Genomic DNA, 15,333 nt, shown 5'->3' on the forward strand with positions numbered 1-15,333 from the left:
GGAAGAGCTCGGTAAGAGTCCCAGCGGAGGGAACACAAGTGCAAAGGCCCTGAGGCTGGCTGAGCTCAGTGTGTCTGTGAACCAGCAGGAAGGCCAGTGTGTGGGCGGGGGGTGGAGACCATCACTTGGGCCTGAGAGGGTTTCAGTCAGCGGGACAGGGAGGCGTCCAAGCAGTGAGGCTTCTGAACGAAGGATGGACTGAGCGCCCTGTGTGCTGGGGAGACAGGAGGCCCCTGGGTCCCAGCAGAGCTTACCCTCCCGCTTTTTCCTCCTCCAGAACTAGCGCACAAGCAGACAGAACTGCTCTGTCCCTGCATTTGGTCCGTGCCCTCAGCCCACTGGGAGCCCCCTTTGGCGACTTCCTCCACCAGGGAAGGGCCCTTGAGGATCCATCTCCTCTCCTGCCTTGGGGGGCGGGGGGGTGTCCAGCAGAAGGGAGGGGGGCCCAGAGCACTTCTGCTCGGCAAGGGGGCTGGGCTTCCCCTCCCGTCTGTGGGGCCTGGAGGGGGAGGCTGCGTGCCAGCAGGGCCCTGAGGGTCGTCACTGCTGTACGCCAGGGACATGGCTGGGGTCTGGGTCCCCCTGGGAGACATCAGGAGGGCTGGGGGGAGGGGGTGGGGCGAGTGCCCGCATTCAGCGCACCAGGATCAGAAACCCCTCTTGTCCCCCTCCCCAGCATCAGAACGGGCGCGCACCCCCAGATCCCACTACACAGAGCGGGGCCCAGCCACCAGCATCTCCCAGGGCTCCTGCCCACCTGGAATGCCCAACCTATCTGCCACTTTCCCCCGGCCCCCAGCCCTTCACTTCACCTTCTCCAAGCAGCTCTTGCCCTCTCCCCACGTCCCTGGGACGGGGCGCTGTCCCCTCAACGCCCGGCCCAGCACAGCTGGCTTTGAGCTGCCCTTGTAGGAGGCGGCTGGGCGGCGGCAGGGGAGACCCGCCTCAGGTGACTGCGACTCACCAGGCCTGTGGCTTCCTCTTCACCAGCCCGCGATGGCGCCTCCACTGGGAATGGGGGCTGAGGTGGTAGGTCAGCTGCCGGCACAGCTTCTCCATGGCGCCCAGCGCGTCGCCCTCCTGCAGAGGAAGCCACAGGTCCCTGAGTCGATGGAGGAGGCAGGGAGCCCAGGCGCCCACCTCCAGCTTCCTGCCTCTGCAGGACCAGCATGGACCCCAGGCCGAGCTGGGGAGGCCTGCTGTGCGGGCCCAAGGTGGCCGCCCTGAGCAGGGAGCAGGGGTTGCAAACTCATCTGCACGATGGTTTTAGTTTCTGTGAATTCGTTGCTATCGTTGAACAATCTGAGATTTCTATACAGGTCTGGATTCCAGGTGATCTGACAGTTGACCCCTTAGCCACGGTCGCCACGGTCCCTGCCGCTCCCCGACGCCCAGGGCCATCTTGCTCACTCGCTCGCCTGACAAATACACGCTGGGTACCTCCTAGGTGCCGGGCACTTGCTCTAGAAGCTGGGGATTCAACCACAAGCAAACGTCCTTGCTCGCGTATTCCACACGGCAAAGGGGACAGTGAAATACTTAACCACGTCTCTTCTGCCCATGTCAACGGTGGGAAAATAAAAGAACGAGGCGCTAAGTGGTTCCCGGCCCAGTTCATTCATCTTCGTTACCTGTCTGGCCCATCAGCATTTGACCTTGAGACCCTGGGTGTTATGGCCTGAATTGTGTCCCCCCCCAAATTCTTAAATTGAAGTCCTCATCCCCAATACCTCAGAATGTGGCTCTATTTGGAAACTGGGCCTCTAAAGAATAATTAAGGTAAAATGAGATCACTGCGGTGGGCCCTAATCCTATATGACTGGTGTCCTCATGAGACGAGATCAGGACACAGACATGTACAGAGGGGAGACCATATGAGCACACAGGGAGAAGACGGCCGTCTACACGCCAAGGAGAGACGCCTCGGAAGAAACCAACCCTGCCGACGCCTTGATCTCGGACTTTCAGCCTCCAGAGCTGTGAGGAAATACATTTCTGTTGTTTAAGTGGTATTTTTGTCACGGCAGCCCCAGCAAACAAATACACTGGGTTAAAGGATGCAGCAGAGAGATTTTAGAGGCTCCAACTCTGTCCCAAGGGGAGTCAATTCAACAAAGAGGAGTCCCCGAGGCCTGCGAGACTGAGTGGCCCAGAGCGTGTGCTCCCACCAGATGGTCCAGTGCCAAGGGCCAAGGCCAGGAAGTGCCAGGCACGGATGCAAACCCACCTGCAGACAGCAACGCGATGTGGTGAGGTCAACCATGAGCCAGGGGCCAGTGCCCAGCAGGGCGCCTGGCACAGAGTGGCTGCTCAGTAAAGGCCGGCTTGATTATTACCACTATCATCGTCACTCTGCTAGTGCTGTCCCCCCTCATCTGCTGTGTGGCTTTCCCAGGTTTCAGGTTACCTGTGGTCAACCTCGGTCCGAAAATATCAAGTGGAAACTTCCAGAAATAAACTCAGAAGTTTAAAATTGTGCGCCATTCTGAGTAGCGTGATGAAGTTGCGTGCTGTCCCACTCCTTCCCGCCTGGGACATAAATCATCCCTTTGTACAGTGCATTATCGCTGTATATGTTACCTGCCCTCTAGCATAGGAAAAACAGTGTTTTTAGGGTTTGGTACTATCTGCGGTTTCAGGCATCCCATGAAGGTCTTGGAACGTATCCCAAGGGTCACGGTGCTGGCCGGGGTGAAGGCCAACTTTGGAGGCCAAAGGGAGAAGGGGAGGGGCTGGCACATCTCGAGCTGAGGGTCTGCACCCAGGACCCCTGCATGCTGGAATCACCCAGAGCTTTAGACAACACGGCTGCCTGGGCCACCCCGCAGCGATGGGTGGGCAGCTCGGGCACGGGGACTTTTAAAAGCTCCCCTGGTGATTCCCCTGTGCTGCTAGGTGGACACACTTTAAAGACAAGAAGGACCAGTGGGTGGGATGTGGTGGTCTGCCCGGCATCACCCCTGCGACCACCCGGGACAGAACGTGGCCAGTCTCCCACAGCACCCGTTCCAAAGCCGAGGAATGAGCTCCTGGCCCTAAACCTAACCTCCCGCAGGGGTTCCAAGATCAGGGGCCACAGACTCTCCCTCCGCCCTCCGGGCCCGGAAGGAAGAAACAGGAAAAGAGGCGGTAAAGCAGCCGCCGCAGTGCGCCGACACTGCCACCAGGGGGCAGCCGCGAGCAGGGCGAGGCCCCCAACCTGAGCCTGTTTCCTCGTTTACTAAACAGGGACGGAAGATGTGGTCACTTAACAGCGGACCTGAGACCAAACGTGAGCTAATGTCCTCATAAGTGAGAGCCCCTCCGCTTGTTGGACTAAAGAAACACAGCTAACCTTTACCAAGTTATATTACCTACTATGCGCTGGGCACTAACTCATAGCCATTCCATGAAACAGGGGCCCCTATAATCCCGCTTGACAAATGCAGGAACGGAGGCACCAAGAAGTGGAGGGGATGGCAGGCCACGCGACATGGAGGATGGCATCAGCATCCAAACCCTGCAGTCGCTCTGAGGCTGGGCTCTGCTCTGCCCTTGAGGGATGAATCTTTTGCGAAGGTTGGTTCAAGTAGCTTCTATTGTTTGCAACCAGAAAAGCCTCAAGCAAGCCCACCCACGTTTTCCCAACTCCATCACTTTTGGAAGCCCCCTCCAGGCCTCCTCCTGCAGGAAGAGCACTAAGCAGGAGTCGCCCAGCGTGGAGGATGAGGAAGGAAGGGGAGGAAGGAGGAGAAGAAGGAGGATGCTGGCCCCTCTCCTCTTAATCAGAAAGCCGTGGAGCCCAGTGGCGCTTTTGTGGGACCACACCGCACTCCCAAGCCACAGCTGACTGGTCCAGAGGCGGACCCTGCGGGATTCCCGACTTGGGACAAGACTCCTTGGGGGCTGAACACTGACAAGTCAACTCAGGAGCCCCGGGCAGCCATGAGGTGTGGGTAGGGGTGGGCGGGGAGTGAGGCCGGGTGGAGCAGAGCGAGGGCGGCAGGTGTCTGTGCTGTTTGGGGTTCTAGTGCCTCTTGCAAGCTTGGCTGCCACCGGGAAGGATAAGTCCTCTTCCTGGCTCGAGGCAGGCCGCGGGGGCTTCTGTTGCTTGCAACAGAGGAGGCTGCAAGGCAGGCTGCGGAATCTGCAGCTTTCCGTCCCACCCGTGGAGAAGGAAGGAGGGGGAAGGGCTGTGGCGCAAGTCGGGTACACTGGGCACCGGCCCAGCGCCGCTGACCGCGGGCCTTGGAGAAGACCCTGCCTGAGGGACTCACTGACCTGTCAGGAGAGAGGCCCACGGCAGACCTGCAGGCCCCTCCGGGCCGGGTCACGGTGTCCCTCCGACGCCCCCTGCCGTCTTCAACCCCCCACCCCAAGAACTGTAGCAAGCACAGCCCCGACCGCTCTGCACCCAAGGCTTCCTCACTCAGTCATCAGACACGATTGCCCTGTCTACTGCACCCTGGACGCTGCTCCAGATCCGGAGACTGTGCTGGGTTTTTTGTTCACTCCCCACCCCGTTCTCTGTGCTGGGAAGGCTGAGCTCTTACAGACGGCACCACCCGGCCCTCTTGCTCCTGGCTGTCAGTGGGACTCAGCTAACGGGAGGGAGGTCAGAGGGCAGGAGAGAAAGGCCCAGGATTAACTCTTCTCACTCTCGCCCTGCTTTAGCCAGCCTCCAAGTCGGCCCCCACGGATGCTGGCCTCCTGGCAGGCTACAGCCTCCTTCCACACTGCGTTAGGGCTGATTGGGTGATCAATACGCTACGGCAGCAGGGACAGTATGTGACGTCTGAGGCTGCCTCATAGAAGACATTGTGCTTCTCCCTTGCTCTCGGGGATCACCTCCTCTGGGATAAGCCAGCTGCCCTGATGTGAGGAAGCTCAAGCAGTCCTGTGGACCGGCCACGGGGCTCGGAGCTGAGGCTTCCCACCAGCAGCCATGGGGTATGCTACCCTGCGAGTCCCCGTCGAGCCACCAGGACTCGCAGCCTGGGCCAATGTCCTGAGCCCCTAACTAGAACCCCCCGCCTGTGCTGCTCCTGAATTCCCGACCTGCAGAGATGGTTCAACGATGGATGTCTGTTGTTTTAAGCCACCATGCTTTGGGGTGACTTGCTATGCAGCAACAGAAAATACAATAAAATATAAAAGAAGAAAAAAAACACAAGGTGGCTCTGGGAGAGCTCCTCAGCAAATCACTGAGCACACACCCTCATTTTAGTGTCTGCTGGTGGGAAGCCTGATGGTGGACATGATGGAACAGACGTGCTGGGTGGGAAGGAAAGTCCCTAAAACTTCCCGCTACATGATCCGCGCTGATAGGGGGATTTGTTCTGGGTGATTTAGGGACACCCAGGCAGAAATGTCCAGGAGCGGGGAGACTTTTGAGTCTAAAGCCAGGCTGCAGATACAGACTTGGGATTCATCAATACCCAATCAGGGGCGGGATGGGGTTTTGCCTCTTCCCCCTTCTGCGGGCAGGCACAGACCCAGCCCTTTCTAGGGTCTCGGCCCACACCCTGCTGCGGTACAGGAGGGGGTTTCTGGTAGGTTGAGAAAATAGGACTCATTCGAGGTGGTCGTCTTAGCAGTGAGAAGGATTATTTGTCTTGTGGATGCTTCACCAGGAGTTGGACCAGAAAGGGCTACTTTCTTCGTCCCATCTCACAGCTAAGGGAGATCCCGCTCCCCCTCCCCCGCCCCATTTTGTCTACAACCTCTCGGCACACACTTGGGCTGATCTGAAATTCTCATATGAAAGAGGTCCTAGCAGCAAGGCCTGGCTAGCCCTGAGCCAGCTCACATGGGGGTGGGTGTGTGTGTGCAGGGGCCGCCCCCATCATCAGCTTGGGGACCCCAGAGCCAGGATCTCCCACCCATGCCTCAACCTCAGCTGGGAGAGTCCTTCCAGAGGGCCTCTCCTGCCATGTGGCCTAGGGTATGGGTAGGGGACTGGCCAGGCCCTGGGCCTCCAGCAGGGTGGACCCCGCTCTGGCTGCCTCTGGAAATCTGGGTTGGAGATCAGCCTGTTGATTTCCAAGACTCTGAGTCCACAGGGGCTGGGCCTGAGGCCGTGACTTTCTTGCTTCTGTGTCCCACAACTGACCTGCTAAGTCTGAGCACCCTGCCTGGCACGTGGTCAGTGCCCACAGACTGGTTACACCTCGGCTTCTGGCCATGAGGCTCTTGGCCGTGCCAGGCACATGCCCATGCTTCCTGTAAGTCATCTCACTGAGCTCTCGAAACAGCTTTATAGGGGAGGGTATGGCTACGTCCACATTCGAGTTGAGGAAAACAAAGTTCAGCTAATGAAGTGACCTGAGAAGGTTACACCTGTGCGATGGACGGAATGTTTGTCCCCCCTCCGCCCCCAGTTCATATGTTGAACCCCAATCCCAATGTGATGGTGTCCGGAGGGAGGGCCTTTGGGAGGTGATTAGGATTGGATGAGGCCATGAGGGTTATCGGAAGAGACCAGAGAGCTAGCTCCCCTCCTTTCTGCCACGTGAGGCTACAAGGAGAAGGTGGCCGTCTGCAAACCACAAAGAGCGTCCTCACCAGAACCTGACCGGGCCGGCACCCTGACCTCAGCCCTCCAGCCTCCACAACTGTGAGAGATAAGTGTCTGTTCTTTATTAGCCACCCAGTCAATGGTAATTTGAGGTAGGAGCCTGAGCAAAACCACCTATGAATGGCCCTCTAGCCCTCCCCAGTGGAGGGGACAGATGGCAGTGCAGGACCCCTTGGCCTCAGCCCGCAGCCCCTTAGCCCTGTCCTGTTTCCTGGGGTCGACGTGGGCAGTTGGCCACCTGCAGACCCGCCTGCGTGGAGGGAGGGGGGCACTGGAGCTGCCCCCAAACAGGCCCCTCCTCCCCAGCCCAGCCCCGGTCTTGCGAGCCCCACGGAGCACTGATGGCCCAGAGATCCAGCACCTGAACGCTGGCCTGCCCTGCCCAGCACTGGGGCCCAAACGCTGGGGTTCTCACCTGGGCCGCAACCATTCTCAGATCGCTTCATCACCTGTATTTCGTCTTCCTCAACTCTAAGATGGGCATAAAAAATGGTCCTCTCCTATTGAGCTGCTCTGAGTGCCCTGTCATCTGTCACTCCTCTCACCTGTGGGCAACTAAATCCATGCTCTGGAAAGGGCAGGGGTCTGGCACCCACAAGGCCTCCTACGGCCTGGTCTCAGCTCCGCAGGCGAGCCAGGTATACCCTGAATGAGAAGCGGGCGGTTCTAGCCGCAGCCGGTCCCCTGTGGCTCCTGCACCAGCTCCTCGTCCCCAGGCCTGGGGGCTCCCAGTCCGCCGATGCTCATTACTGTCACATGTCTGAGCCCAGCACCCCTGCCTCTTGCTGTACCCTCCACCAACCCACCCAACACCTGCCCCGATGGGCTCCCAGCCCTCCATGGCCAGCCCCCCACCTTGAAGTCTTGACACCAGGCAGTCCGGAGAGAAGCCAGAGAGAAGGCCCTAGACAAAGCCCCAGATGGAGGTGCCACCCCAGAGCAAGGTTCCAGCCCCTGGGCGCCCAGGCCAGGTGTGGGGTGGGCTTGGGAACCACCTCTCGCCCCGATCCTAGGTCCTGCTCTGAAGTGGAGGCCGCCCCAGGCACTCCTCCATCCTGCTCTGGCTTCCTGCCCCTTCCTTCCTGCTGCAAGAAGTGCATCTCTTGGAAGCTGCTGGAAATTGAGGGATGGGAGAGAAGAAACCAAAACAGAGAGAAAAGCCCAAGTGTGGAGCTGCCCTGCCCTGGCTCTCCTGTCCCTGCCTGGGTCCCAGCCTGGACTGTGGAGCCAGTGGGAAGAGGGGCAGATCGCCCAGACCCAGAGGGGCTGGGCAGCGCCCGCGGAGCCTGGAGAGCCTCGGAGCCAGGCAGGAAGTGGACAGGAGTGAAGTGGGTGGGTGTAAGATGACACTCGGCCTCAGAGAGGAGGACAAGTGGGCGTAGTGGGGACTGCAGCAAACAGAGTGGCATGTAGGGCCACGGCTACATTTGCTCACACAGCGCCTTTGTGCAAAGAAGACAAAGCCCATCTCTAGGTGGACACAGTCTTGCACCTGTGCCCCCGGCTGGTGGGCAGAGAGAGGGCTGGACCAAGCTGTCTCCTGCCTCCCCGACCCCTGCCACCTCTGTGTACACATCTTTGTGCAGGGTACAGCCTACACAACCGTACTTGGCGGCTCTGGCCCCATGTGACAGGGGTGGCTACTCAGCTCCAGGCCTGTAGAAATGAGGAGCTTCCCATTTCTCAAGGGCAGCTAATATGGGGATTGTGTGAAATACTCTGAGGTTTACATGTTGGCAATGAATCCAGATTTACTGCAGCCCGTGGGCCAGACAAGGCCAGTGCTGATGGTGCTGTAGGCAGCCTCCGCCGTGGATGCTGGGCCTCAGGGCAGGGTGGGCACCTCAGGTGCTGCACGAGGGGCCCAAGCAGCGCCGACCAGCCCCCCTCGGGCACCGGGCTGCTCTGCCCAGGAAGCTCCCCCCTTACACCCCGGAGCTCGCTGGCTCAGACCACGGCCACCCTACCGGCTTGGGACAGTGGATGTAGCGTGCCAGGCTGATGATGAGGTCGTGTGTGATGGGGTCCACCAGGTTCCTGAAGCTGGCGTAGCGGTACAGGACGTCATCCAGCGAGGTCGACTCCATGCCTAGGTCCTGCAAGAGGGAAGGAGGCCCAGAGGTCAGCGAGGCCCCACCCTACCCTGGAGCCCCGCCCAACATGCCCAGAGTACCCCCTGGCCAGGGAGGAGACCCCTCCAAAGAGGTTTCCCATCCCACACGGAAGCATTTACAAAAATTCCCCCGGGGGCCAGACAAGCCCCTGCAGAGACGGCCCTCCCCAGATAGCCCCCCAGCCTTTGCCTCTCCAGTTCCCCCGAGGATGAAGTCAAGGGTGGTGGGCCACAGCGCTGGTGGCTGCTTCTCCACCTGGGACGAAACTTGGAAACGGCGTGATAGTAAAACTCCCGTGCTTTGTGACAGGACCATGTATTGATATTTATTTGCTTTCTTTTTGCTTCTGAGGTCATTTTTACTGCTCCTTCTGTAAGGACCCCGCCTTGGTGTTCCTTTGCCTTGGAGGGTGGGTCTCTGAGTTGTGGGGTTGAAAGGAGAAGCTGGCAGGCACCCAGAAGAAAACCCCACCAGCCCTCCCCCTAAGAAAGGGTGTCAAGTGAGGTCCTCGTAACGGGGGGGGGGGTGGGAGCACAGAGGCAAGGGGTATGGAGTGGGCGGGGGCCATGGCAGAAACCTCTGGGGCAGAGGTTCCCCAAGCCTGGGGAGGGACAAGGGGCTGGGAGCATCTGCAGAGACCCCTGTCCGCCAGCAAGAGACCCCACAGGCTTGGCCAAGAGCAGCGACCAGTCTGGGTCCTAACCCCCAGGGCCGCGCTCCAAATGTTCTGGACTGTACAAGACCCGAAGATTCTTGTCCAACCCCAGGAAAGGGGCAGACCCCCCCAGACACGGCTAAGCTTGAATTTCCCACCAGCCAAGCTGGCGGGGGCTTGAAACAGAGTTAATTGCTTTAGAGAAGTAAAGGAAGATGGTTTTCTACCCCAGGGTGTTGGACTAAACTTTGTGCCCTCTGTCTGTGGAAGAGCTTGGGTATGGCTTCTGACTCTTCTCAAACCCCCTCCCCAGTTTCTGTTGTCCTCGGCGGGAGCTGTGGTTCCCTCCTAGCTTGGGGCCTTGCACAGAGCAGAAAGGGACAAGGACATTCCCATCTGAGGACTGCCCCACCCTAGGTCCCCTGGGCCCCCAAGCTGTATGTGGAGCTGCCCCATCACCGCCCAGAGAAGGAAGGCTCCCAGCCCGGGTTGCCATGGTCCAGCGACCTGCAGACAGGAATGTGCGGTGACAGGTTTGCTCCCTTGTCATTTCGGTGAGTTATCCTGAACTTTTCTAAATACCTTCCCCATGTGATTCTTAGAAATCCCTGAAAGCAAGTAGGCTGGGTATCGTTATTCCCAATTTACAGATGAAGAAGCTAAGGCTCAGAGCAGCTGACTTTTTTTTTAGCTAACCATCAGAATTTCAGGAATGGAATGTACGACTGGTGACTATAGTTAGCACAGCTGTGTGGTATATTTAAGAGTTGTGAGGAGAGTAGATTCTAAAAATTCTCATCACAAGGAAGAAAACATGTTTTCAAACTATATGAGGTGATGAATGTTAACTAAACTTATTGTGGTAATTATTTTGCAATATTTGTAAGTCAAGTAAATATGCTGTACACCTTAAACTTAGTGCCAAGTCAATTATATCTCAGTAACACAAAAAGAAAAATAAATTGCATGCAATAAAGATGTTAAAAACAAAAAAAAAGAATTTGAGGAATGGTAGGGGTGGGCTTCCACGTGGGCCTGGGGCCTGTCTTGGGAGGATCTGCCTTGTCTGCCCCTGGGGTGAGCTGGGCAGCAAGCAGGCTGGAGGGCAGGGATGCTGCCCTGTGGTTTGGCCGCTGACATTTCTAAGAGCAAAGAAAGAAAGGGCTTTGCTGGGGTATCTGGCGGGGCCGTGCTCTCTGCCCCATGGGGAGCCTCGCGAGCCCGGGCCCTAGCAGGGTCCCCCCCCACCCCCTGCAATGGTTTCGGGAGCTCTGCCCCCACCTCCCTGTTGGAAGAAATGGGCCTCGAGCGCCATCGAGGACACAAGGGGCCAGCCTTGGGCTGTTTCTGTTCGGCAGGAATGAGCCTCAGAGGCAGTGGCCGTGCCCGGCGCCAGGTTCTCTGGCTGCGGAGATAATTGACACGGTCCGGCGTGGAGGCGGTGAGGGAGGCGCCGGATCAGGGTGCGGACAGGTCCCATCCTGCCGTGGACCCGTCCCCACCCTGCTTGTCTAGCCCCTCAGCCTCCCGGGAGGCATCGGCGCAAGCTACCTGTGTCACTGCGTCTCAGCCTCCTCGTATGTAAAATGGGGACAGTGACCCCGCGTCACAGGTGGGCGAGGGATATAAACCTAGTAACACAAGGTAACGCCTCCGCAGGGAAGAGAATCACCAGCTGAGCTCCCCTCCCGCTTCGGTGCCCCCCCCCACCCCCCCGCCACGTGCAGAGGTTCTTAGCCTCTTTTTGGATACCAGGCCCATCTGAGAACGTGACAAAAGCCATGCCCTCTCTGTCTAGAAAAGCCCGGGAGCCGGGGCAGGACAGTGAGCCTGGCGCAGTCCACGCCGGCCTCACGGTCAGCAGGGCGTGCCGGGGCCGTGGGGACGCTAATCGTCACCAAGCAAAGTGCAAACTCCGGCGCCGCCCTCTGTGTGGCAGGAGAGGCTGGGAATACAGGAAGCGGAATTCAGGCTGTCAATTTGTGGACGAGAGACCTCTTCCCCCTTAGGGTCCGTTTCCCCATCTGTGAAATGGGCAAACAGACCACACTCGTAGTTACTGAGCCGTGTCCCAAGACCTTGGGGCTGATGATGACAGAAGAGAGGCCAGAAGAGTCAGCAAGGCTTTGGGCCCAGCTCTCCACAGAACAGCTCTCTGGCTGCCCTTCGGGGTTTTTTTTTTGTTTGTTTTTGTTTTTTAAAGTAGTTCTGTTGCCAGAGAAGTTTGAAACCCCCAGACTGGACAGCTGCTTGGGTTTCTTGGGTTCCTACCAGCCCTGCCCCGTCTTCCCACTCCCCTCCTTTCCAGGCCAGTAGAGGCCATCCCATCCTGGAAGGACCAAGAAAACTCTAGCTGCTAACCCAGGACGCTGGGGCAGGTGTGGGGATGTAAACTGCCCTTCCCCAGTCCCCCGCCCCTCTGCCACGGCCCGCCCTGCATGTCCCACCCTCCCTGTCAGTCAGGGCGCCCAGCCTGCTGACAGTGGGTCCCTCTCTCCATGCTGCTGCTGTTGTCTGGGTCATGGAATTGTGGCTGGGGAGGGGGCAGAGGGTGGGAGGAAGGGAGGGGGTAGGGAGGGGGTCTCCCCAGGAAGGCAGATGTGGCTCTGCTCCCGTGCTCTGGGTAAGTTACGTGTGAGTCATGGCCACCACCCGCCCTGTGAATTCCAGCTGGGGTGGGGCTCCCGGAGGTCCCAGGGCTCCGGGTTACAAGAAGCTGCAAAGGGAGACCCAGATGGGGGCCTGACAGACGCTGCTGCACTTTTATCGCTTTATTCCTTTACTTCGACCCCACCTAGGCCCCCGGAATGCTTGTGCGGCTTTCAGACACCTCACATGTCCTGAGGGCCTCGGGCCACGTCTGGCGTCCTTGGTGTCCTCTCCGTGTCACCCACCAAGCCAGCCACATTGTCACCCACGCTGGGGACAAATGTGTCATGACTGCACTGACAGTGCTACCGACCCTGCCCACCAGGGACCTCAATGCTCCGCTCTGCCCTGGCTGCCTGTCGGGGTGGGGGAATGAGGGGGGTGGAAGAACCAAATCCACGTGCGGCTCCGCCAGGCTGCCCCGGGCGACTGCTTTGGCCTTGGAGGGGCTGGCCTGCCTTGCAAATACCAGGCACTGAGGAGACTCCTAGCTTCCTCATTACGAATCTAAATGGTACCATCTCTAGGACCTGTGCGTGTGGATGGTTCCCGATCAGAAAACCTGCGAACATCAGCGCCCGAGTCACTGCTTTGGGCAGCTTGGCACGGAGAGTGTCGCTGGCCTGCGACCAAGGGGGTGAACGGCAAGCACGTGTCCCCTCGAGGAAGTGGGGCTCCCATGTTACGGAAGCTGGAAGAACCAGGTTTGGGGACTCACTCCAGTGGGAAGAGTGAGGGGTACGGCTTTCCAAAAAGCGAGCAGAGATTCACAGTATTTCTCAAAGTGTGAAGGGGCTCCTCAAGACCCTTTCAGGGCCTCTGTGAGGGCCTCTTTTCCAATGACACAGCAGCATGATGCTACATTTTCTTTGTAGACTTCAACCAGAACAACCTACTGCAAGACACCGAATGCAGAAGCGGTGGGTGTGAGAATCCAGCTGTCTTCTGCTAAGCCAGCCACACACGAACGGGAGTCGCAAAACTATGAAACAATGCCGCTCTTCTCACTACACTTTTTCTTTTGGAAAATATAGTTATTTTCACAAAAATTTCTTTCACATTGCAAGCTTATTAACTTTAAATGAATGAATAAATAAATCTTTAAAATATTTTTGTTTTGATTTCTTATACAGCAGATAGCATTTATAAGATATGACCCACATAGAGAAAACCTCTTTGAGGTCCTCAATAATTTAGAATATAAAGGTTCCTCAAAAAATTAAAAACAGAACTACCATACAATCCAGCAATCCCACTTCTGGGTATATATCCAAAGGAAATGAAAACGTACTATCAAAGAGATATTTCCACTCCCATGTTCACTGCAGCGTTATTCACAATAGCCAAGACACGGCGACAACCTAAGTGCCCATCAACCTATGACTGGATATAGCGGTTGTGGTCTATATACACAATGGAATACTCTTCAGCCACGAGAAAGAAGGAAATCCTGCCATTTGCAACAACGTGGATAGACCTTGAGGACATTATGCTCAGTGAGATAAGTCAGAGAAAGACAAATACTGTATGATTTCACTTATATGTGGAACCTAAGAAGAACGGAACTCTGAAAAACAGAGTGGATTGGGGCTGGGGGGTAGGGGAATGGCAGATGGTGTTTAAAGGTACATACTTGCAACTAGAAGAAAAATAAGTCCTGGAGACTAATACACAGTACAACTATGAAAGACAACAAAACTTTTGTTACCAACACTAGAAGAAATGATATTTATGTGACAAGACAGGGGTGTTGGCTAACGCTACAATGGCAACCATATTGCAATATAAATGTATCAAGTCAGTACATTGTGGGCCTTAAACAATGTTATAGGTCAATTATATCTCAATTTAAAAGAGCTAAAAAAGTATAAAGAGGGCTCTTGGACTTCCCTGGTGGTCCAGTGGTTAAGACTCCGCGCTTCCACTCAAGGGGGCGTGGGTTTGATCCCTGGTTGGGAAAGTTCCGCACGCAGCGCAGCACGGCCAAAAAAAAAAAAAAAAACAGAACAAAAACAATTAAATTAGAAAAAACAAAGAGGGCTCTTGATGCCGAAAACAGCTGGAGAACCGCAGGGCTAGAAGCATGGGGTACCCTGGGAGAAAGGGGCTAAGCTGAGCCAGGCTAGAAGCCAGGGAGCCCCCGGGGAGGGTTTAGCTTCCCTGCTTTCCCTGCTATGCTCTCGCCCATCACTCTGACCCTCAGCGAGGCTCCCTGTTGATGCGGGTGTAGTTTTGGTGGTGGAGCAGGGCGGGTGGTCTGGGAGAGGAAGCTTGGCCCATGCCCACAGCTCGTGGCTGGTGTCTGGGAGCAGGAACAATATCAATCCCAGGGGCTGGCCCCGAACTAGTGAGCTGGCACCGTGGGGACCCAGGGCAGCTGCAGAGGGGGCAACCCAGGACCTCGGCAGCGCTTGGGGTGGAGGGTCAGCGGGGAATTTTGACACTTGCCTGACTGCCAGCCTCTCCCCTTCTTGGCCTTTGTGGGTATAATCAGAGATTTTAGATCCAGGTCACTGCTCTTACTGTCTTAGTTTGTGGGTTTTTTATTTAATTGTTAAAGGTACTCTATCGATGATAAAATTTGGCCATTTGCATTCAGTTTGAACACAGATTTGCAAGTCTTTGGGACTGAGCTAGCATTCAGGGCCACCGCTCAGCCCGTCCCTGGAGTTGCTCCCATACCTGCACCTCATGCCGTCGCTGCCGGAGAACGTCATCCAGAATGAATACACGGGTGGTTACTTTCTGAGCTCTAGCCTACCTGAAAAATCCTTTATGTTAACGTCGCACCTGAAGGCAACCTGGCTAGAGAGAAACTAACCTTCAAAATGCGGTAGCCCCCTGGTACTCAGCATGGCAGGCGACTCTGAGGCAGCCTGATTTTTGTGTCTTTAGCTGCTTTTTCTGCCCAGACGTCCATGGGATTGTCTTTGCCAATAACCTCTAGCTGCCTCTCCTGGATGGTCCCAGCACACGGTCCCCTTCCCAGGAACATCAGTTCAACATACAGCGTAGCCCAAAAAGCAGCTGATGTCTTTACAACAATCTCACAAGGTCACCAAAAGGGCACCCTCATGACACCCCACCAAAACTCCTAACATCCCTTCCTTGTATCTCCCCCAAGACCCCACGTGTCCCTCAATCGCTCATCTCCACCCTGCAAACCCTCTCAGCACCCAGCCCTTCCCTTCCTAATACAAATCAAATCAACTTCTCTGGCTCATCCAGTTCTTAGATCAAACCACCGCCAGCCCCACTCCAACCAGAAGATGCCAGTGTTGATGAGGATGGACACACGACTGGAGCTCCTGTGCATTGCTGGTAGGAATGTGAAGTGGTGCAGCCACCGTGGAGAACAC

General features: G+C 56.7%; 1 protein-coding gene across 1 annotated transcript in view; it reads right to left on the bottom strand.

The window, feature by feature from the left end:
• LRRC75A (leucine rich repeat containing 75A) overlaps positions 1-15,333 on the bottom strand; it is a 35,724-nt gene that overhangs the window by 2,920 nt on the left and 17,471 nt on the right. Inside the window, exons 2-3 of the mRNA XM_061175107.1 lie at positions 8,524-8,652; positions 965-1,080 (exon numbers count right to left, since the gene is read on the bottom strand). Of these exons, the coding sequence (XP_061031090.1) occupies positions 965-1,080; positions 8,524-8,652 (245 nt within the window). The remainder of the gene's footprint in view (positions 1-964; positions 1,081-8,523; positions 8,653-15,333) is intronic.

Source organism: Eubalaena glacialis, chromosome 19, assembly GCF_028564815.1.
Source record: "Eubalaena glacialis isolate mEubGla1 chromosome 19, mEubGla1.1.hap2.+ XY, whole genome shotgun sequence".
Lineage (NCBI taxonomy): Eukaryota > Metazoa > Chordata > Mammalia > Artiodactyla > Balaenidae > Eubalaena > Eubalaena glacialis.